This window comes from Cervus elaphus, chromosome 28 (assembly GCF_910594005.1).
Source record: "Cervus elaphus chromosome 28, mCerEla1.1, whole genome shotgun sequence".
In the NCBI taxonomy this organism is placed as follows: domain Eukaryota; kingdom Metazoa; phylum Chordata; class Mammalia; order Artiodactyla; family Cervidae; genus Cervus; species Cervus elaphus.
This window is the reverse complement of record NC_057842.1, coordinates 55,245,441-55,269,084: the sequence shown is the minus strand read 5'-3', so window position 1 is coordinate 55,269,084 and position 23,644 is coordinate 55,245,441. Positions and strand designations below refer to the sequence as shown.

General features: G+C 40.5%; 1 protein-coding gene across 1 annotated transcript in view; it reads left to right on the top strand.

Annotated features, from left to right (window-relative positions):
- Positions 1-23,644, top strand: part of MANEA (mannosidase endo-alpha) — a 64,861-nt gene that overhangs the window by 5,941 nt on the left and 35,276 nt on the right. The window contains exon 2 of the mRNA XM_043890178.1: positions 2,285-2,866. Coding sequence (XP_043746113.1) covers positions 2,323-2,866 — 544 coding nt within the window. The 5' untranslated portion in view covers positions 2,285-2,322. The remainder of the gene's footprint in view (positions 1-2,284; positions 2,867-23,644) is intronic.

Sequence of the window (23,644 nt, the reverse complement as noted above, 5' to 3'; positions counted from 1 at the left end):
TTCTTATTTTTCTGTTTCTTCTGCTCACTTGGGAAAATCTATTTTTTTCTTATTGTCATTTTGCTTTTTTCACTTAGCAGTATATCCACAGAATCACTTTCTTTCATCTCAGAGCTCTTCCTCATTTTTTCTGAATACTCAGTATTTTACAAACAGTGCTGCATATTAACTTATGTACTTACTATTGGTTGTGTAAATTCTGTGAAGTAGGATTCTTGAATCAAAGGAAAATGGATGTGTAATTTTTTTATTTATTGCCCAGTTCCCAAAAAGGTTGTATAGATTTCATTCATTATCAATGTATAAGAGTGCTTATTTTCTCAGTGTTCTTGCCAGTAGGTTGTAGTTTCATGCTTTTTATTTTTTGCCAATCTCATAGATAAGAAATGATACATTTGTGTGGTTTTAATTTACATTTTTCTAATATTGAATGATACAGAAGATCTTTCAAATAATTTCATTCAGATTGTCAGTTGTCCTTTCACTTTATTTTGTAGTGTTTTTTGATATATATATTTAAAAATCTATGTAGTTAATCTTTTTTTTTTAAATTTATTGCATCTGAATTTTGAGTCTTAGATATAGAAAGTCTTTTATTACACTAAGGATATAAGCCAATTCAGGTGGGATTATGTGAATATTTGAATGATTCTAACCCCTACAGCTTACATTATTCTTTGAGAGATTAAGGTGGGAAATAGGGGCATTATTTAAAACCTCTGCTTCAAAAGTAGCATCAGAGAAGCTGAGAATATAAGGAAAAAATGGCAGCTGAGAAAATGAACAGAGCTTTCGGTAGTTTCATGGCTCTTTGGGGAGCAAAATTGGAATTCAGGGTCCTTCTAAAGCCCACCCTAGAGGAGGAATCTTGGTAAAGACTTGTGACTTTGATTTCAGAACTTGTACTTACAAGTTATACTTATAAAGGAGTAAAGATGAATCAGAAATACACCATATATTTGCAAGGATTTAAACCCAGTTTTGAAGATTTCCATCTGTGATTGTTGCTGTTCAGTCACTAAGTTGCATCCGACTTTTTGCAACCCCGTGAACTGTAGCTCACTAGGCTTCCCTGTTCTCCACTGTTTCAATTTGCTCAGACTCATGTCTGTTTGAGTCAGTGGTGCCATCCAGCCATCTCATCCTCTGTCGCCTTCTTCTCCTCTTGACCTCAATCTTTGCCGCATCAGTCTTTTCCAATGAGTTAGCTGTTTGCATCACATGTCCAAAGAATTCGAGCTTCAGCTTCAGCACCAGCCCTTCCAGTGTGATTATACTAAGGTAATCTTTCTCTACCCTAAAAGTCTTCAAGAAATAAAAATACGCTTTCTTTGAAGGAAATGACGTGTCGAGCCTCACATTATCTCTGAAACTTTTTATATTCTATGTATAGCATTTAGTAAAAACAATAATTTAGCCTATAAAAAAAATAGTTACTGTCTGGATATTAAGAGGAAAAAACCAAACAGGCAATAGAAACAGAATCCTAAGATTCAAATTCAGGTTATTAAAGGTAGGCTTTAAATAAATGGGATTACAAAACTCAAGGAATAGGGAATTTTAACAGAAAACTGATATCTTTGAGAAGAATCAAATGAAAATTTTAAGACTAAATTTATAACTGAAAGTAGTTGCCACTGAAGAGTCAGGAAATTGAAGATAGTTCAGAAGAAAATATTCAGACTGAACCATGGAGAGACAAAAAGAGGAAAATTTTAAAAATGTTTAAGGAACACATGGGACATAGAATTCTGATGTGTGTAATGTATTCCATAATGCGAGATGAGAGACAGGATCAAATTGAGTCTAACACTTGAGTTGGTGAAATGGGGTGGGGAAAAAGGTGATTATAATTGAGGCAGTCACATAATAAGTTTTTTGAATGACTAGGCTTTTTATATATTCATAAATATTTCCTTTTTAAATCTGAAGTTTTGATTTTATATTTAGAAAATTTTAGTCTCTCTGGATGGAATGTTTATTTTCTATATCAGTATATGTAAAATATGTCCAAAGGATGAAGAATATATTCACTTTCTTAAATAACATGCTTAAAATCTTTATCTAACAAAAATGTAATTGTGATATTTCCAAATAAATACTGCTATCAGTCTAATTGTGTATAGATTCTGTAGCTATTAATATTTGATTATATAATTAACATCATAATACTCTTTAAAATGTTTCAGTTTAACAAACTTTATGGATTTTAGTTTTCCTTTTGAATATATTGGAAAATATTATTAATACCACTTACTAATAGTTGTTTTTCAATACGTTACAGCTAAACATTTACCGTTTTGGAGTTTAAAGGATGACATCATGGCAAAATTTCGAAGAAAGACTTGCTTCATTTTGTCACTTTTTATTCTACTTTTTTTCTCTCTGATGATGGGTTTAAAAATGCTGAGACCAAATCAAGCAGCTTTTGGAGATCCTTTTGGACTTGACCTTCTTCCAGAAATTCGGCAACAAACTCCTCATTTGACGAAAGTTTTTGATTCCCAAAAGAGTGACAAAATCAACAGTGAAACCAACATCAAGAACTTAAAAACTGAGGAAATCACTGTGAAAGCTTCCGTAGCCTCTGAACCTCGTCCAGAAGAACTGCCACCTCTGAATTATTATTTACATGTATTTTATTACAGTTGGTATGGAAATCCACAATTTGATGGTAAATACATACATTGGAACCATCCAGTTCTCTCACACTGGGACCCTGGGATAACCAAGAAATACCCCAAAGGGAAGCACAACCCCCCTGATGACATTGGCTCCAGGTTTTATCCTGAGTTGGGAAGTTACAGCTCTCGGGATCCTTCTGTCATTGAAACTCACATGAAACAAATGCACTCAGCTTCAATTGGTAAGTATTTTAGATATGTATATGAAGGTATAAGTAAATTTTTGTGGAACATTAATTACTAATTAACCTTCCCTGCTGGCTCAGTGGCACGTTTCGCCTGCGATGCAGGAGACAGGGGTTCGATCCCTGGGTTGGAAAGATTCCCTGGAGAAGGAAATGGCAACCCACACCAGTATTCTTGCTAGGAAAATCCCACGGACAGAGGAGCCCGGCAGACTACAGTCCATGGGGTCAGAAATTATTAATTAGTCTCGCATTATAAGTTTATAATTTTAAACTTACAAACTCTAGATTAAACTGTTGTTATAACATGTTAACACTAACATTTCTGGGTGTATTCTTTTTATTGATTTCTAATTTAATACTCTGAATTTTATTAAATTATGATTGACATAAGATACAATGAATTCTCTCATTTTATGTTATACATCTGTTTAAATATCGCCCCAATTATGAAGTAAAATATTCTATAACCCCCGAATTTTTGTCTGCTATTTAGCTCTCCCTACATTCAAGGAAACTGTGTATCATATAGAGTAGTTGTTGTAAATATTTTACTATTAAATAAAAATAGAATCATTAAATATTTGTGTGTATGTATGTGTGTGGGGGGGAGTATTTTACTCAGCGTGCTATTGTGAAATTTAGTCATTATTGCTTAGTCCTATTCCATTGTATAATTATCGTGATTTGTTTCTGCATTCATCTTGGTGCACATTTGTACTGTTTCAAATTTTAGGCATGTAGCATATAATTTGGTCTTTTTTAAAAAAAAAATAATCTTTTCTAACACCTGTTTATTTCATTTGTTTTAATATTGATATAGTTGATTTTACATGTTTCATTTTGCTACTTGTTTTCCATTTATTTCATCTATTCTAGTCCTTTACCCCAATTTTTTCTGCCTCTACTTGTATTGAAAATGTTTAGTCCATTTTATATTCTTTTCTGACTTGTTAGATATATTCCTTCATTTTATGATTGGTCTGACATTTACAATATGCACCTTTAACTGATGGGAAGTCACAAAGTATTCCTACTGTTTTCCCCTCTTCCCTTCAACTTTTTCTTCCCTCTAATTTCTGGCACTTCAATCCATTACATAGAATCATATCCCACAGGTAAATAATATAGAAAAATATGTAACTGAGTGTATGAAAATTCAACTCATAAATATCCCCTTTATAAAACCCTTCCTGTTTTGATTCCGTCATCTTTGTGTCTCTACCAGTAGGGCCAAAAGGAGAAATTGAGTGTTCTTAAATTTTTCTGACTCCTCAAAAGGTGCCAACTCACTGTTAAGCTGATATGGGTAGAGAGACATGCAAGATTTTTTCATGAACAAAATACTACAGAGACCTGTGAATCTATTATATATCAGCTTTGTGCAAGATGACTTGTTTTTTTTAACTGGAGTATAGTTGCTTTCTAGTGTTTCTGTTGTACAGCAAAGTGAATCAGCCATACCTATGCATAGCTTCCCCCGTTTTTGGATTTCCTTCCCGTGATCACCGCAGAGCATTGAATAGAGTCCCCTGTGCTATAGAGTAGGTCTCAGCAGTTACCTGTTTTACACACAGTGTGTGAATGTCAATCCCAACTCCCAGTCCATTCCACTCCCTCTTCACCTCTTGGTATCCATGCGTTTGTTCTCTGCATCTGTGTCTCTATTTCTACTTTGCAAATAGTTGATCTGTACCATTTTTCTAGATTGCACATACATGCGTTAATATACGATATTAGTTGTTCTGACTTCCTTTGCTCTCTGCAACATTCTCTAGTCCATCCGTGTCTCCACAATTGGCACAGTTTTGTTTCTTTTTATGGCTGAGTAATATTCCATTGTGTTCATGTACCACTTCTTTATCCATTCCTCTGTTGAGGAAAATTTAGGTTGCTTCCATGTTCTGGCTATTGTAACTAGCGCTGCAATGAACACTGGGTGTGTGTATCTTTTTGAATTGTCATTTTTTCCAGGTGTATGCCCAGAAGTTGGATTACTGAGTCATCTAGTATTTCTAGTTTTAGTTTTCTTAAGGAACCTCCGTACTGTTCTTCATAATGACTGTGTCAGTTTACATTGATTAAAGTATAAGAGGATTCTCTTTTCTCTGTATCTTCAATAACACTTGTTATCTCTTGTTTTTTTGATGATAGCTATTGATACAGGTACAAAAGGATATCTCACTGTGGTTTTGACTTGTAAATATTTTCCAGGTGATTAGTAATTTTTTTCATGTGCCTGTTGGCCATTTGTAACTCTTCTTTGAAAAAAGGCCTGGTTTTTGTTACTGAGTTATATGAATTTTTGTAAATGATGGATATTAACCCCTTAATTCATTACATGATATGCAAAATAATTTCTCCTAATCAGTAATATGTCTTTTAGTTGTGTTATTTTGCTTTTGCTCCGCAGAAGCTTTTAAGATTGACATAGTCCTACTTTAAGATTTTTTCTTTTGTTATTTGTGCTTTTGCTGTCATATGCAAAGTATCAGTGCCAAGACCAGTTTCAGAGATCTTTCCTGTGTTTACTTCAGGGAGTTTTATATCAGGTCTGCCTTATATTTTAAGTCTTTGATCTCTTTCAAGGTGCTTTTTGTGAGTAGTATAGGATAGACCCAACTTTCTTTTCTGTGTGTGGCTATCCAGTTTTCCCAGCACCAAAGACTGTTCTTGGTACTCTTGTCATGTATTAGCTCCTCGAGGTGTAGAGCCAGATTGTTTCTTTGTAAGTTTCCCCATTTCTTAACATCTTCGTTTTATGACTACAAATATCCCTTTCAGAATGCCTTTTGGAGCATCCTGTAAGAAAGTGAAAGAGGAGAGTGAAAAAGTTGGCTTAAAACTCAGCATTCAGAAAACTAAGATCATGGCATCTGGTCCCATCACTTCATGGCAAATAGATGGGGAAACAATGGAAGCAGTGAGAGACTTTATTTTTCTGGGCTCCAAAATCACTGCCGATGGTGACTGCTGCTATGAAATTAAAAGACGCTTGCTTCTTGGAAAAGTTATGACCAACCTAGACAGCATATTAAAAAGCAGAGATATTATTTTGCCAACACAGATCCGTCTAGTCAAAGCTGTGATTTTTCCAGTGGTCATGTATGGGTGTAAGAGTTGGGCCATAAAGAAATCTGGGCGCTGAAGAATTGATGCTTTTGAACTGTGGCGATGGAGAAGACTCTTGGACTGCAAGGAGATCCAACCAGTCCATCCTAAAGGAAATCAGTCCTGAATACTCATTGGAAGGACTGATGCTGAAGCTGAAACTCCAATACCTTGGCCACCTGATGTGAAGAACTGACTCATTGGAAAAGACCCTGATGCTAGGAAAGATTGAAGGCGGGAGGAGAAGGGGACGACAGAGGATGAGATGGTTGGATGGCATCGCCAACACAATGGACGAATTTGAGGTGGCTCCTGGGGTTGGTGATGAACAGGGAGGCCTGGCATGCTGCAGTCCATGGGATTACAAAGAGTCGGACATAACTGAGCGACTGAACTGATAGTTTTAATAAAAAGTGATTTATTTTCATTTATTTTAAGATAATCTTTGGTTCCTATTTTGATTTCTTCTTTCACCCATTGGTTGTTCAGGAGTTTCTTGTTTATTTTTCACGTATCTGTAGATTTTCCAACTCTTTTGGTTATTAGAAGTATAGCTGCCATGGCTTCCTTTTGGTTCCCACCTGAATGGAATGCCTTTTCATCCTTTCACTTTGAGTTTATCAGAATCCTTAAAGCTTTCTTGTTGGAACCTTAGCGTTGGCTCTTGTTTTTCATCCTTCCAGGCCCTTATGTGCCTTTTGATTACTGAATTCAATCCACTTTTGTTTAGAGTAGTTACTAATACTTCAGGACTTATTCAGTTCAGTTCAGTCACTCAGTTATGTCTGACTCTGTGACCCCATGGACTGCAGCATGTCAGGCTTCCCTGTCCATCACAAAATCCCAGAGCATGCTCAAACTCATGTCCATCGAGTCAGTGATGCCATCCTACCATCTCATCCTCTGTCGTCCCCTCCTCCTCCTGCCTTCAGTCTTTCCCAGCATCAGGGTCTTTAACAATGAGTCAGTTCTTCGCATCAGGTGGCCAAAGTATTGGAGTTTCAGCTTAAGCATCAGTCCCTCCAATGAATATTAAGGACTCATTTCCTTTAGGATTGAATGGTTTGATCACCTTGCAGTCCAAAAACTCTCAAAGAGTCTTCTCTGATAGCACAGTTCAAAAGCATCAATTCTTCAGCGCTCAGCTTTCTTTATGGTCCAACTCTCACATCCATACATGACTACTGGAAAAACATAGCTTTGACTTGATGGACCTTTGTCAGCGAAGTAATCTCTCTGCTTTTCAATATGCTGTCTAGGTTGGTCATAGCTTTGCTTCCAAGGAGGCAAGAGTCTTTTAATTTCATGACTGCAGTCACTGTCTGCAGTAATTTTGGAGCCCAAGAAAATAAAGTCTCTTCACTGTTTCCGTTGTTCCCCATTTATTTGCCATGAAGTGATGGGACCAGATGCCATGATCTTCGTTTTCTGAATGCTGAGTTTTGAGCCAACTTTTCACTCTCCTCTTTCACTTTCATCAAGAGGCTCTTTAGTTCTTTGCTTTCTGCCATAGGGTGGCGTCATCTCCATATCGGAGGTTATTGATATTTCTCCTGGCAATGTTTTTTATTTTTTAAATTCTCCCAGCAATCCTGATTCCAGGTTGTGGTCATTCAGCCTGGCATTTTGCATGATGTATTCTGCATATAAGTTAAATAAGCAGGGTGACAACGTACAACCTTGAAGTACTCCTTTCCCAATTTGTAACCAGTCTGTTGTTCCATGTCCGGTTTTAATTGTTGCTTCATGACCTGCATACAGATAGCTCAGGAGACAAGTTGGTCTGGTATTCCTATCTCTTTAAGAATTTTCCACAGTTTGTTGTGATCCACACAGTCAGATGCTTTGATGTAGTCAATAAAGCAGAAGTAGATGTTTTTCTGGAACTCTCTTGATTTTTCGATGATCCAGTGGATGTTGGCAATTTGATCTATGGTTCCTGTGTGTTTTCTAAATCCAGCTTGAACATCTGGAAGTTTACAGTTCACGAATTGTTGAAGACTACTTGGAGAATTTTGAGCATTGCTTTGCTAGCCTGTGAGATGAGTGCAATTGTGTGGTAGTTTGAACATTGTTTGGCACTGCCTTTCTCTGGGATTGGAATGAAAACTGACCTTTTCCAGTCCTGTGGCGACTGCTGAGTTTTCCACATTTGCTGGCATATTGAGTGTAGCACTTTCACAGCATCATCTTTTAGGATTTGAAATAGCTCAACTGGAATTCCATCACCTCCACTAGCTTTGTTTGTAGTGATACTTCCTAAGGCCCAGTTGACTTTGCATTCCAGGATGTCTGGCTCTAGGTGAGTGATCACACTGGTCGTGGTTATCTGGGTCATTAAGATGTTTTTTTGTACAGTTCTTGTGTGTATTCTTGCCACCTCTTTTTAATGTCTTCGGCTTCTGTTAGGTCCATACTATTTCTGTTGTTTATTGTGCCCATCTTTGCATGAAATGTTCCCTTGGTATCTCTGATTTTCCTGAAGATATCTCCAGTCTTTCCCATTCTGTTTTCCTCTATTTCTTTGCACTGATCACTGAGGAAGGCTTTCTTATCTCTCCTGCTATTCTTTGGAACTCTGCATTCAGATGGGTATATCTTTCCTTTTCTCCTTTGCCTTTAGCTTCTCTTCTTATGAATGGCATTCAATTAAAAGCATTTGTTAATGCTACCTTATTGTGTGATGGTTTTGTATTTCCAGTATTGTCTTTTCTACCTGCATTTGTAAAGGTTGTTTTCCATGATGGTATGCTCTTTCTCCTCCTTTTTTGTCTTTTATTGATCTGCTCTTGATTTTTGTTTTATTGTTACCAAAGGGTTAGTTAAAACATCTTACAGATAAAACAGCCCAGTTTAGGCTAATAGCAATTTCTTTTTAACTTGTAAAACTTTTCCTTAGTGTGCAGAGGATGAAATGGTGAGGTAGCATCAGCGACTCAATGGACATGAATTTTAGCAAACTCCAGGAGATGGTGGAAGACAGAGGAACCTCATGTGCTGCATTCCATGGGGTCACAGAGAGACAGACACAGCTTAGCGACTGAACAACAATAAAGTGTCTACCATTTTGCTCCTCCCTTCATATTATTGATGTCACAGTTTACCTCTTTTTGTTGCATATTTGTGAATAACTTAGAGTAGCTATGCTTTCCCCACTCTCTCACTTAGACTTTGTTGTCTTGTTGAGTGGTTAACACACCATCCTACTACATAGTTACAGTTTTCTAAACCTACCTGTATGTTTCTCTTCTTTCCCAGTGCATTGTGTAATTTTGTGTGCTTTCATGTGACTGATGAGCTTGTTTTCATTTTAGCTTGAACTCCTTTTAGCATTAAGTACAAGGCTGATGTAGTGGTGGTGAACTCCCATAGATATTGTTTGTCTGGAAGTCTTTACTTCTTTGTATGTGAGGGATAACTTTGCTAGATAAACCATTCTTGGCTGGGAACTTTTATCTTTCACCTCTTCAAATATGTCACTCCATCGTCCCCCTGGTCTGAAGAGTTTCTGTAGAGAAATTAGTCGTTCAGTTGTGTTTGACTCTTTGCGACCCCATGGACTGTAGCCCACCAGGCTCCTCTGCCCAAGGAATTCTCCAGGAGCAGGTAGCCATTCCCTTCTCCAGAAAAATCTTTCTGACCCACAGATCAAACCCAAGTCTCCCGCATTGCAGGCAGATTCTTTACCATCTGAGCCACCAGGGAAGCCCAACTTTGCTAGATAAACCATTCTTTGCTGGGCATTTTTATCTTTGAACTCTTCAAACATGTCTTTCCACTGTCCCCTGGCCTGAAGGGTGTCTGCAGAGAAATCTGCTGATAGCCTAATGGTAGTCCATTGTAGCTTCCATTCCTTTCTTTTTTTTTCCTGCCTGCCTTTAAAGTCTTAGAGGGTGTCTTTTTGCTTTGAGATAGCAGGATGATCTATTAGCTTTGTAAACTTATATATCCAACCAAGTCTTTCCTCAGATTTTGGAAAATTTCACCTATCATTTCTTTAACTCCCTGCCTTCTCCCTTTTCTGCCTGGAATCCTGATTATCCTGATATTTGTCTCTTTGATGGATTTCCATTGATCACGTAGAGTTTCTTTGTTCTCTTTTGTTTAAATTCCCTCTTTTCTTCTATCATTTTAAAATTCCTACCCTCTAAGTTACATTTTTTCCTTCTGTGTGGTGGCCTTGTTGCACTGCATACTTCAGGTCACTCATTGAATTTTGTTTGGTTCTTTTTAACAATTTTAATAATTTCCTTCTCTTTAATAAAGAATCATTTGCTCATCTTTTTATTCTTGAGTTCATTGAAATGTCTTTCTAAATTCTCTTGTCATTTGTTGAGTTCCTTTAGAACAGCTAATTTGAGTTCTTTATTGGATTGTATGTTCTGCACGTTCTAGCTTGGTTGCTGGAAAGTATCAATACTAGTTTCTTTTTGTGCTGCTGTATTTCCTTGATTTGTTTATTGTTCTCGTGGGCACATGTTGAAGCTGTCGCGTTTGAAGCAGCTGATGCCTCCTTAACTCTGCTTGTGCCCTCCTCATATCCATTGTATCTTTATATTATATTTGAGTTTTTTTCCCGTGTAAGGCTGTATCTGCTCCAGTATACTTCTTGCCCTTTGGGGCAAATTTTTAAGCATAAATGCCTACATGGCTTTTAACATTTTCCCAGGCTGGCTTTTGGCAACCTCTTGTTATCCAGAAAGTGGCCACTACAGATCAGGGGTTTTGTGGTTTCTACTCCTGAGTCCACTGTGGTGGTTTGCTTTCTTAGTGGACTCCTGTTGCCAGAATACATTTCTGGAGGCTTACTCAGGAGCAAGCGCAAGGAGCCCGTGGCAGCGTGGGAGGAGGGGGCTGTGGTGTTGGGGTGCAGTGAGGGAGGAGGGGGGCTGTAGGGTTGGGGTGCAGTGAGGGAGGAGGGGGTGTAGGGTTGGGGTGCAGTGAGGGAGGAGGGGGGCTGTGGGGCTGGGGTGCAGTGATGGGGGGGCTGTGGGGGTGAGGTGCAGTGAGGGAGGAGGGGGTGTAGGGCTGGGGTGCAGTGAGGGAGGAGGGGGCTGTGGGGGTGAGGTGCAGTGAGGGAGGAGGGGGCTGTGGGGCTGGGGTGCAGTGAGGGAGGAGGGGGGCTGTAGGGTTGGGGTGCAGTGAGGGAGGAGGGGGGCTGTGGGGCTGGGGTGCAGTGATGGGGGGCTGTGGGGGTGAGGTGCAGTGAGGGAGGAGGGGGTGTAGGGCTGGGGTGCAGTGAGGGAGGAGGGGGCTGTGGGGGTGAGGTGCAGTGAGGGAGGAGGGGGTGTAGGGTTGGGGTGCAGTGAGGGAGGAGGGGGGCTGTGGGGCTGGGGTGCAGTGATGGGGGGGCTGTGGGGGTGAGGTGCAGTGAGGGAGGAGGGGGTGTAGGGCTGGGGTGCAGTGAGGGAGGAGGGGGCTGTGGGGTTGGGGTGCAGTGAGGGAGGAGGGGGCTGTGGGGTTGGGGTGCAGTGAGGGAGGAGGGGGCTGTGGGGGTGAGGAGCAGTGAGGGAGGAGCAGGGCTGTGGGGCTGGGGTGCAGTGAGGGAGGAGGGGGCTGTGGGGCTGGAGTGCAGTGAGGGAGGAGGGGGCTGTGGGGGTGAGGAGCAGTGAGGGAGGAGGGGGGCTGTGGGGCTGGGGTGCAGTGAGGGAGGAGGGGGCTGTGGGGCTGGGGTGTAGTGATGGGGGGGTTGTGGGGCTGGGGTGCAGTGAGGGAGGAGGGGGCTGTGGGGCTGGGGTGCAGTGATGGGGGGGCTGTGGGGCTGGGGTGCAGTGAGGAGGAGGGGGGCTGTGGGGCTGGGGTGCAGTGAGGGAGGAGGGGGGCTGTGGGGGTGAGGTGCAGTGAGGAGGAGGGGGGCTGTGGGGCTGGGGTGCAGTGAGGGAGGAGGGGGTGTAGGGCTGGGGTGCAGTGAGGTAGGAGGGGGCTGTGGTGTTGGGGTGCAGTGAGGGAGGAGGGGGTGTGGGGTTGGGGTGCAGTGAGGGAGGAGGGGTGTGGGGTTGGGGTGCAGTGAGGGAGGAGTGGGCTGTGGGGCTGGGGTGCAGTGAGGGAGGAGGGGGCTGTGGGGCTGGGGTGCAGTGATGGGGGGGCTGTGGGGTTGGGGTGCAGTGAGGGAGGAGGGGGGTGTGGGGTTGGGGTGCAGTGAGGGAGGAGGGGGCTGTAGGGCTGGGGTGCAGTGAGGGAGGAGGGGGCTGTGGGGTTGGGGTGCAGTGAGGGAGGAGGGGGCTGTGGGGTTGGGGTGCAATGAGGGAGGAGGGGGGCTGTAGGGTTGGGGTGCAGTGAGGGAGGAGGGGGCTGTAGGGCTGGGGTGCAGTGAGGGAGGAGGGGGCTGTGGGGTTGGGGTGCAGTGATGGGGCTGTGGGGGTGGGGTGCAGTGAGGGAGGAGGGGGGTGTAGGGCTGGGGTGCAGTGAGGGAGGAGGGGGCTGTGGGGCTGGGGTGCAGTGATGGGGGTGCTGTGGGGTTAGGGTGCAGTGAGGGAGGAGGGGGGCTGTAGGGCTGGGGTGCAGTGAGGGAGGAGGGGGCTGTGGTGTTGGGGTGCAGTGAGGGAGGAGGGGGCTGTGGGGTTGGGGTGCAGTGAGGGAGGAGGGGGCTGTGGTGTTGGGGTGCAGTGAGGGAGGAGGGGGGCTGTAGGGCTGGGGTGCATGGGGGGGCAGGGTTGGGGTGCAGTGAGTGCGGGGGTGGGGGCTATAACATTGAGGTGCAGTGAGGGAGGGGGGGATGTAGCACTGAGGTGCACCGAGGGTGCCGAAAGGCCGGTGAGCCACATCAGTGGGTGGTTTCCAGCAGGCTCATGGGTGGCCTTCCTGCTCAGCAGTGTCCCTTTCCTCCTCTTTGCCATTATCCCCCTTTCCTGAGGTGTGACGCTCCCACCTCAGTACTCCAGGTGAAGAGAAATGGATTTCTCCAGCCATATCCTGCCCAGATGCTTTCTTCATCCCGTGAGGGAGGAGTTGCCTCCCCTGGATAAATCAGCCTTGTTCAGTGTTTGCAGCACCAGTAAAGTTTTTCATACTTCCTGCTCTCTGACCAAATTCAGGTCCTTTGGTGAAAGCTGGACTTAGCAAGTTTTCGTCCATGCCTAAGTGCCTGCCAGGGACAGCAGATACTCACTTTTTGCCTGAGAGCAGCCAGTGGAGGTCTGGGCAGATTGACTGGCCTCGTAAAGAATCCGCCTGCCATGCAGGAGATTCGGGTTCAATCCCTGGGTTGGAAAGATGCCCTGGAGGAGGAAATAGCAACCCACTCCAGTATTCGTGCCTGGAAAATCCCATGAACAGAGGAGTCTAGTGGGCTACAGTCCATGGAGTTGCAAAGAGTTGGCCATGACTGTGTGCCTGAGCACACGCTGGTTTGGTAGCCCTCTTTGTCTGTTTCTTACTTGCCACGTTATTGGAAGAGATTCCTCACAGGGCCCTTGGAGTAAGGTACTAGATCCCAAAATAACCACAGAAGTAATAAAAGGATGTCTCATTCACTGACCATCTTACGCCACCATGTTACTGATATCACTTCCTATTATACTGATCATTATTAGACAAAGAATAACTGGACTTATTGTAAAAATTGTGAGTATAGAACACTAGTTTGGTCCATGGACTTTTCCTGCTGACACTGGCGTCTTTTGAATTGAAGAAGATAGTGAAGACTATTTAAATTGCTATATGAATGTGCTTTAACTTGTTTAAAATTCATATTTTTCCTTTGATATAAATGGCCTTGTTTTTCCTTTTATTGAAATTGCTGTGTGAAATAATTATACTTTTGTATCACCCAGTGCAAGCTGGTTAATTATTTATTTTACAATTAAAGTGTTATGTGTTTTAAATATTAGTGGTCTAACCTTTTTTTTCCCCGAGAAAAGAATGATGAAATTAGAATGAAGTATTAATGTAGTGTTTAAACTCTAACCATTATAATAATGTATCAGATAGAAGTAGCCACTGATAGATATATATCCTTTTCAAGTCTTTAAAGTACCATAGACAAGTACTTTCCATTTTTAAATTTTCTATAAAATGCTCAAAAAAACATAGTCAGATATTCAGAATAATGGTCCCCAAGATGTACACAGTCTAATCTCTGGAATCTTTGAGTATGTTGCCTTACAAGTTAAAAGGAATTAAGGTTGCAGATGTATAATTAGGGTTGCTAATTGGTTGACCTTGAAATAGGACTGATATAATCACTGGAGTCCCTAAAAGTAGGAGAGGGAAAAGAGAGATAAGTGATCTAAATAAGAGATAAGTGATCTAAGTTGGAGATAAGTCATCTAAAAAGGGCTTAGTAAAAAAAAATAAAAAGGGCTTAGTTTACGGGGCCTGCCTTTGAAAATCAAGAGCCAAGACAAGAGTCAAGAGCCGAACAATGTGATGTCTTCTGTAAGCTGAGAACAGCAAGGAAACAGCTTCTTTCTTGAAACCTCTAGGAAGGGATGTAGTTCAGTGAACCCTCTTGATGTTAGCCTAGTAGACCCAGGTCAAATTCTGACCTATAAAACTGTAAGGTTATAAATTTTCATTGTTTTAAGCCATTAAATTTGTGTTAATTCATTATGGCAATAATAGAAAACTAATACACTTCAGCAAAACATAATTTACTCTGTATCTTTAAAATTATCTTCCCTTTCCTTCAGGTTAGCACTATTTATTTATTAAGTTTCTACCATGTCCTAGCCTTTTGCTACATTCAAGATGAGTAAGTTACATCTCCTGGGTTTCTCTTTGTTTTCTTTATTGGTACTTGAAAAGTGCTAGATGGAAACAAAGCTGAGTATTAGCAGTTTTAATAAGGCAACAGTTTGTATTTCTGAAACTCCTGCCTTTAAAATTTGTACATAAAAGTAGAAGAAACAGAACTTGTAGTAAGACAGTTCAGTCACACAGTCATAACCAACTCTTTGTGACCCCATGGACTGCAGCAGGCCTGGCTTCACTGTCCATCACCAATTCCCACAGCATGCTCAAGCTCATGTCCATCGAGTCAGTGATGCCATCCAACCATCTCATCATCTATCGTCCCCTTCTCCTCCCATCTTCAATCTTTCCCAGCATCAGGGTCTTTTCAAAGGAGTCAGTTCTTCACATCAGGTGGCCAAAGTATTGGAGTTTCAGCTTTAGCATCAGTCCTTCCAATGAATATTCAGGACTGATTTCCTTTAGGATTGACTGGTTTTATCTCCTTGCAATCCAAGAGACTCTCAAGAGTCTTCTCCAACACCACAGTTCAAAAGCATCAATTCTTCCATGCTCAGCTTTCTCTATAGTCCAACTTTCACATCCATATATGACTACTGGAAAACCATAGCTTTGACTATATGGACCTTTGTCTGCAAAGTAATGTCTCTGCTTTTTAATATGTTGTCTTGGTTGGTCATAGATTTTCAAGCTTCTTTTAATTTCATGACTGCAGTCACCATCTGCAGTGATTTTGGAGTCCAAGAAAATAAAGGCTGTCACTCTTTCCACTGTCTCCCCATTTATTTGCCATGAAGTGATGGGACCAGATGCCATGACCTTAGTTTTCTGAATGCTGAGTTTTGAGCCAACTTTTTCACTCTCCTCTTTCACTTTCATCAAGAGGCTCTTTAGTTCTTTGCTTTCTGCCATAAGGGTGGCGTCATCTCCATATCGGAGGTTACTGATATTTCTCCCGGCAATCTTTTATTTTTTATTTTTTTAATTCTCCCAGCAATCTTGATTCCAGGTTGTGGTTTATTCAGCCCACATTTTGCATGATGTATTCTGCATATAAGTTAAATAAGCAGGGTGACAACGTACAACCTTGAAGTACTCCTTTCCCGATTTGTAACCAGTCTGTTGTTCCATGTCTAGTTCTAATTGTTGCTTCATGACCTGTATACAGATAGCTCAGGAGACAGGTTGAGTGGTCTGATATTCCCATCTCTTTTAAGAATTTTCCACAGTTTGTTGTGACCCACACAGTCAAAGGCTTTGGCATAGTCAATAAAGCAGAAGTAGATGTTTTTCTGGAACTCTCTTGCTTTTTCGATGATCCAGTGGATATTGGCAATTTGATCTCTGGTTCCTCTGTCTTTTCTAAATCCAGCTTGAATATCTGGAAGTTCACGGTTCATGAATTGTTGAAGCCTTCTTGGAGAATTTTGAGCATTGCTTTGCTAGCCTGTGAGATGAGTGCAATAGTTGGTAGTTGGAACATTGTTTGGCATTGCCCTTCTTTGAGATTGGAATGAAAACTGACCTTTTCCAGTCCTGTGGCCACTGCTGAGTTTTCCAAATTTGCTGGCATATTGAGTGCAGCACTTTCACAGCATCATCTTTCAGGATTTGAAATAGCTCAACTGAATTCCATCACCTCCACTAGCTTTGTTTGTAGTGATGCTTCCTAAGGCCCACCTGACTTCGCATTGCAGGATGTCTGGCTCTAGGTGAGTGATCACACCACCGTGATTATCTGGGTCACTAAGATCTTTTTTGTACAGGTCTTCTGTGTATTGTTGCCACCTCTTCCTAATATCTTCTGCTTCCGTTAGGCCCCTACCATTTCTGTCCTTTATTGAGCCCATCTTTGCGTGAAATGTTCCCTTGGTATCTCTGATTTTCTTGAAGTGATCTAGTCTTTCCCATTCTATTGTTCTTCTCTGTTTCTTTGCACTGACTGATCACTGAGGAAGGCTTTCTTATCTCTCCATGCTATTCTTTGAAACTCTGCATTCAAATGGGTATATTTTTTTCTTTGCTCTTTAGATTTTTGCTTCTCTTCTTTTTGTAGCTATTTGTAAGGCCTCCTCACACAACCATTTTGCCTTTTTACATTTCTTTTTGTTGGGGATGGTCTTGATCACTGCCTCCTGTACAATGTCACGAACCTCTGTCCATTATTCTAATATTTGTTTTTTGTGTGTGGAATCTTTAGAGTTTTCTACATATAAGATCATATCATCTGTAAACAGAGATAATTTTGCTTTCTTTCCTGTTTGAATGCCTTTTACTTCTTTTTGTTTCCTAATTGCTGTCTAGAACTTCTAGTATTGTGTTAAATTGAAGTGGTGAATGTAGACCTCCTTGGCTTGTTCTTAATCTTTGAGGAAAAGCTTTTAGTCTTTTGCTATTGAGTATGCTGGCCATTGTGGCTACTTTATATAAAATTTCTGTTATGTTATGGTAGTTTTGTTTTATTTTTTCTATGCCTAGTATTTGAGTGTTTTCATGAAAAAGTGTTGAGTTTTGCCAGTTGCTTTTTTTGCGTCATTTGAGATGACTGTTTATTTTTCCCTTCATTCTATTAAGGCAGCATATTACATTGATCAATTTCCATGTGTTGCATCATCCCAGCACTCCAGGGATAAACCATACCTAGTCATGTTGTGTAATCCTTTAGTGTGCTGCTAAATTGAACTTGCTAACGTCCTGTTGGAGAGTTGCATCAGTGCTCATAAGGGATAGTCGTTTATAGTTTTCTTGTGTTTTGCTCTTGCTTTGCTATTAAGGTAATGCAGATATCATAGAATGAGTTAGAAAATGTTTTCTCCTCTGGTTTTTGAACAGTTTGACAATGATTGTTTCATTTCTTCTTTAAATATTTAGTAGAATTCACCCATGTGAAGCCATCTTGTCTAGGGCTTTTTCTTCCTTTGTCAGGAGATGTTTGTTTATAGATTCAGTTTCCTGAATAGTGATGCTGCTAAGTCGCTTCAGTCGTGTCCGACTCTGTGCGACCCCATCGACGGCAGCCCACCAGGCTCCCCCGTCCCTGGCATTCTCCAGGCAAGAATGGAGTGGGTTGCCATTTCCTTCTCCAATCTGAATAGTGGTAGTCTATTCAAATTGTTTATTTCTTCATAATTCAGTCTGGATAGGTTTTGAGCTTCTAGGAATTTGCCCATTTTATCTAGGCTATCAAATTTGCTCGTATAAAATTTGTCCTGGTACTTTATAATAATCATTTTGCTCCTGTAGAATCAGTAGTAACATTCTGTCATCTTTGATTTTAGTAATTTCCACCGTCTCTCTTTTCCTCTTAGTTCATCCAGCTAAGGTTTGTTCATTTTATGACCTCTTCTGAAAACCAAAGTTTGGTTTCATTGATTTTCTCCATTGTTTTTCTATTTTCTGTTTCATATATATCTTATCTAAGCTTTATTATCTTATTCCTCTTCTAGCTTTAGAATTATATTGTTGTTCTTTTTCTAATTCCTTAAATTTGTAAAGTTAAATTGTTTGAGATTTTCCTTGTTTTTTAGATGTAAGCATTTACAGCTATTAGTTTACCCTTTAGTATCACTTTGGCCACATATCATAAATATTGGTGTATCATATTTTTGTTTTGTTCATCTCTAAAGTGTTTTCCGGTTTCCCCTATGATTTTTTTTTTTCTTTAATCCTTTGGCAGTTTAATCTTTACTCTTAACATAGTTACTTGTATGGATTAATTTTCAAATGTTGAATCTCATCCTTTATTCTTAAAATAAACTCTATTTGGTGATGATTTGTTATCCTGTTTGTATATTGCTAAATCCTATTTGCTCATCTTTTTAAAGGATTTTGCATCTTTTTTCATATGAAATATTGGCGATATTGGTCTGTGATATTCCTTTTTTGATGTGTTTTGTTTTTTGTTGTTAGATTAGTTTATGACCTCATGAAATTAGTCAGGAAGTCTTCCTTCTTTCATATTCTGGAAGAGATTGCATAGAACTGATTTTTTTTTTTCTTTCTTACTTGATAGAATTCACCTGTGAAATCCATTCTCTTCGGCTAGTAGGTTCATTATTTTTTTTTAACTACAAAATGAATTTCATTAATAGACATAGGACTGTTCACATTATTTATTCTACAGTGACTTTAGATACTTTCATTTTTTAAAGAACTGGCCTATTTCATTGAATTTTTTAGTTCTTGGACATGGAGTTGTATGTATTATTTCTTTCTAATGCTTTTAAAGCCTCTTACACATCTGCTTTTGAGAATCTGTTTCTGTTCTCCTTTTCTGGTCAGTGTTCATAGAGTATGACTGCTATTGTTGACTCAGTCAGTGACCCAACTTTTGGTTTCATTGATTCCTTGGTAAAACAGTGTGTGTTCTGCTGCCGTTGAATGGACTGTCTTATAAATGACAGTTAGCTCATGTTCTTGGTGGTGTTGTTGAGATCTTCTTTAGCCTTGTCTATGTTCTGTTTGTTTTATCAGTTACTGACAAAGCACTTTTCAAGTCCCCAGAAAACAATTGTGAATTCATTCATTCCTCCTTTCAGATTTGTCAGATTTTGCTTCATATATTTTGAGGTCTTTTTTAAGTACATAATCATTTAGGACTGTTATATCTTTGGGGATAATTGAGACCTATATTATTATAAAACAATCCCTCTTTATGCTGGCAATATTCTTTGTTTTGAAGTCTGCATTGATTCACATTGTTATAACAACTGCTCCTCTCTCTGATTAACTTCTGTCTCCTGTATCTTTTATCATTCTTTAGCTTTTAACTTATCTTTGTCTTTATACTTAAAGTGGCTTTCCTGAACACAGCCTATGGTTCAGTTCTGTTCAGTCACCCAGTCAAGTCTGATTCTTTGCAGCCCCATGGACTGCAGTATGCCAGACCTCCCTGTCCTTCACTAACTCCTGGAGCCTGCTCAAACTCATATCCATTGAGCTGGTGATGCCATCCAACCATCTCAACTTCTGTCATCGCCTTCTCCTGCCTTCAGTTTTTTCCTGCAACAGGGTCTATTCTGATGAGTCAGCTCTTCACATCAGGTGGCCAAAGTATTGGAGCTTCAGCTTCAGCATCAGTCCTTCCAATGAATATTCAGGACTGATTTCCTTTAGGATGGACTGGTTGGATTTCCTTGCGGTAGAAGGGACTCTCAAGAGTCTTTGCAGCATCACAATTCAAAAGCATCAATTCTTCAGCATTCAGCCTTCTTTATGGTCCAACTCTCACATCCATGCATGAGTACTGGGAAAACCATAGCTTTGACTGTATGAACTTTTGTTGCAAAGTAATGACTCTGCCTTTTATACGCTTTCTAGGTTGGTAATAGCTTTTCTTCCAGGGAGCAAGTGTCTTTTAATTTCATGGCTGCAGTCACCATTTGCAGTGATTTTGGAGCCCAAGAAAATAAAGTCTGTTATTGTTTCTCCATTTATTTGCTATGAAGTGATGGGACCGGATGCCATGATCTTCACTTTCTGAAAGTTGAGTTTAAAGCCAGCTTCTTTACTCTCCTCTTTTCATCTTCATCACGATGTTCTTTAGTTCTTCTTCGGTTTCTGCCATAAGGGTGGTGTCATCTGCATATCTGAGTTATTGCTATTTCTCCTGGCAGTCATGATTCCAGCTTGTACTTCATCCACCTGGTATTTCTCATGATGTACTCTGCATGTAAGTTAAATAAGCAGGGTGACGATATACAGCCTTGACACACTCCTTTCCCAATTTTGAACTAGTTTGTTATTCTCACTCTTGTTGTTTGGTTCTCACTCTTGCTTCTTGACCTGCATACAGATTTCTCAGGAAGCAAGGAAGGTGGTCTGGTATTCCCATCTCTCTAAGAATTTTCCACAGTTTGTTGTGATCCATACAGTCAGAGGCTTTATTGTAATCAGTGAAGCAGAAGTGGATGTTTTTCTGGAATTCTCTTGCTTTTTCTGTGATCCAGCGGATGTTGGCAACTTATTCTCTGTTTCCTCTGCCTTTTCTAAATCTAGCTTGAATATCTAGAAGTTCTCGGTTCACATACTGTTGAAGCCTCTCTTGGAGAATTTTGAGCATTGCTTTGCTAGCCTGTGAGATGAGTGCAATTGTGCGTTAGTTTGAAATAACTCAGCTGTAATCCCATCACCTCCGCTAGCTTTGTTCGTAGTGATGCTTCCTAAGGCCCACCTGACTTCACATTCCAGGATGTCTGTCTCTAGGTGAGTGATCACACCATCCTGGTTATCTGTGTCATAAAGATCTTTTTTGTATAGTTCTTCTGTGTATTCTTGCCACCTCATCTTACTATCTTCTGCTTCTGTTAGGTCCATACCATTTCTATCCTTTATTTTGCCCATCTTTGCATCAATGTTCCCTTGGTATCTCTCATTTTCTCGAAGAGGTCTCTAGTCTTTCACACTCTATTGTTTTCCCCTTTTTCTTTGCATTGATCACTGAGGAGGGCTTTCTTATCTCTCCTTGTAATTCTTCAAAACTCTGCATTTAGGTGGATATAGCTTTCCTTTTCTCCTTTGCCTTTCGCTTCTCTTCTTTTCTCATAATATGGTTTATTTATGTGGTTGGACTGATTGAAATCGGCTGTCTTTTCAGTCTTGGTATTTCTCCCGTTCTTTATTTCTCTTATTCTGTATTCCTTTGGGTTGGTTAAACTTTTTATGGTTACATTTAGTACCTGCTGTTTGCTTTGTTGTTACTCAGTCACTAAGGCATGTCGATTCTTTGTAAGCACATGAACTAGAGCACGCCAATCTTCCCTGTCCTTTGCTATCTCCCAGAACTTGCTCAAACTCATGTCCATTGAGTTGACAATGGCATCCAAGCATTTCATCTTCTGTTGTCCCCTTTTCCTCTTACCCTCAATCTTTCCCAGCATCAGAGTCTCCCAGTTCGACAGCTCTTCGCATCAGGTAGCCAAAGTATTAGAGCTTCAGCATCAGCCCTTCCAATGAATATTCAGTGTAAATTTCATTTAGGATTGACTGCTTTGATTTCCTTGTGTCCGAAGGACTCTCAGGAGTCTTCTCCAGCACCACATTGAAAGCATCAATTCTTCGGTGCTCAGCCTTCTTTATGGTCCAACTATCACACCTGTGCATTACTGCTGGAATAAAAAATAGCTTTGACCATACAGACCTTTGTTGTCAAAGTGATGTCTCTGCTTTTTAATATGCTCTCTAGGTTTGTCATATCATAGGCTTTCTTCCAAGGAGGAGGCATCTTTTAATTTCGTGGCTGCCGTCACCATCCACAGTGATTTTGCAGCCCAAGAAAATAAAATGTTACGCTTTCCCCATCTATTTGCCGTGACATGATGGGACTGGATGCTGTGATCTTTGTGTTTTGAATGTTGAGTTTTAAGCCAGCTTTTTCACCCTCTTTTTTTACCCTCATCAAGAGGCCCTTTAGTGCCTCTTCACTTTCTGCCATTAGAGTGGTATCATCTGTATCCCTGAGGTTATTGGTGTTTCTCCTCTCAATCTTGATTCCAACTTTACAGTCATCCAGCCCAGCGTTTCACATGATATAAGTTGAATAAGCAGGGTGACAGTATTCAGCCTTGATGTATGTCTCTCCCAATTTTAAACCAGTCCATTATTCCATGTCCAGTTCTTACTGTTGCTTCTTGTCCTGAATACAGGTTTCTTAGGAGGCTGGTAAAGTGCTCTGGTATTCCTCTCTCTTTTTTAAGAATTTTCCAGTTTGTTGTGATCCGCACAGTTAAAGTGTTTAATGTAGTCAATGAACCTGAAGTAGATTTTTTTTTTTTTAAATTGCTTGCTTTTTTCTATGATCCAGCAAGTGTTGACCATTTGATCTCTGGTTCCTCTGCCTTTTCTAAATCCAGCTTTTATATCTGGAAGTTCTTGGTTCATGTACTGTTGAAGCCTAGCTTGAAGGATTTTGAGCAGTACCTTGCTAGCATGTGAAATGAGGGCAATCGTTTGGTAGTTTGAACATTCTTTGGCATTAGAATTGGGATTAGAATGAAAAATCACCTTTTCCAGTCCTGTGACCACTGCTGAGTCTTCCATATTTGCTGGCATATTGAGTAAAGCACATCAACTGTGTTATTTTTTAGGATTTTAAATAGTTGAAGCTTTAATTCCGTCACCTCCACTAGCTATGTTCCTACTAGTATATTCTAAGGCCCACATGGTTCATATTCCAGGATCTCTGACTTTACATGAGTGATTACACCATCGTGGTTATCCAGGTCATTAAGAGCTTTTTTGTAGAGTTCTGTGTATTCTTGCCACTTCATCTTAGTCTCTTCTGCTTCTGTTAGGTCCTTGCCATTTCTCTTGTTTATCAGTCCTGTGTTTCCATGAAATGTTCTCCTGGTATCTCTGATTTTCTTGAAGAGGTCTCTAGTCTTTCCCATTCTACTCTTTCCTCTTATTTCTTTGCATTGTTCACTTAACAAGGCTTTCTTATCTCTCCTTGCCGTTCTCTGGAACTCTGCATTCATTTGTGTATATCTGTACCCTTCTTCTTTGCCTTTCGCTTCTCTTCTTTTCTCAGCTCTTTGTGAGGCCTCCTCAGACACCATTTTGCCTTTTTGCCTTTCTTTTCTCGGGGATGGTTTTGGTCAGCGCCTCCTGTACAATGTCACGACCCTCTGTCCACAGTCCTTCAGGCACTCTGTCTCTCAGATCCAATCCCTTGAATCTGTTTGTCACTTACACTGTATAATCATAAGGGATTTGATTTAGATCATATCCAAATAGCCTAGTGGTTTTCTGTACTTTCTTCAATTTAAGTCTGAATTTTTCAATTTGTAGCTCATAATCTGAGCCACAGTCAGCTCCAGGTCTTTTTTTCCTGACTGTATAAAGCTTCTCTGTCTTTGGCTGCAAAGGTTATAATCAGTCTGATTCCATTGTTGACCATCCAGTGATGTCTACGTGTAGAATCATTCTGTTGTTGGAAGAGGGTGTTTGCTATGACCAGTGTGTTCTCTTGGCAAA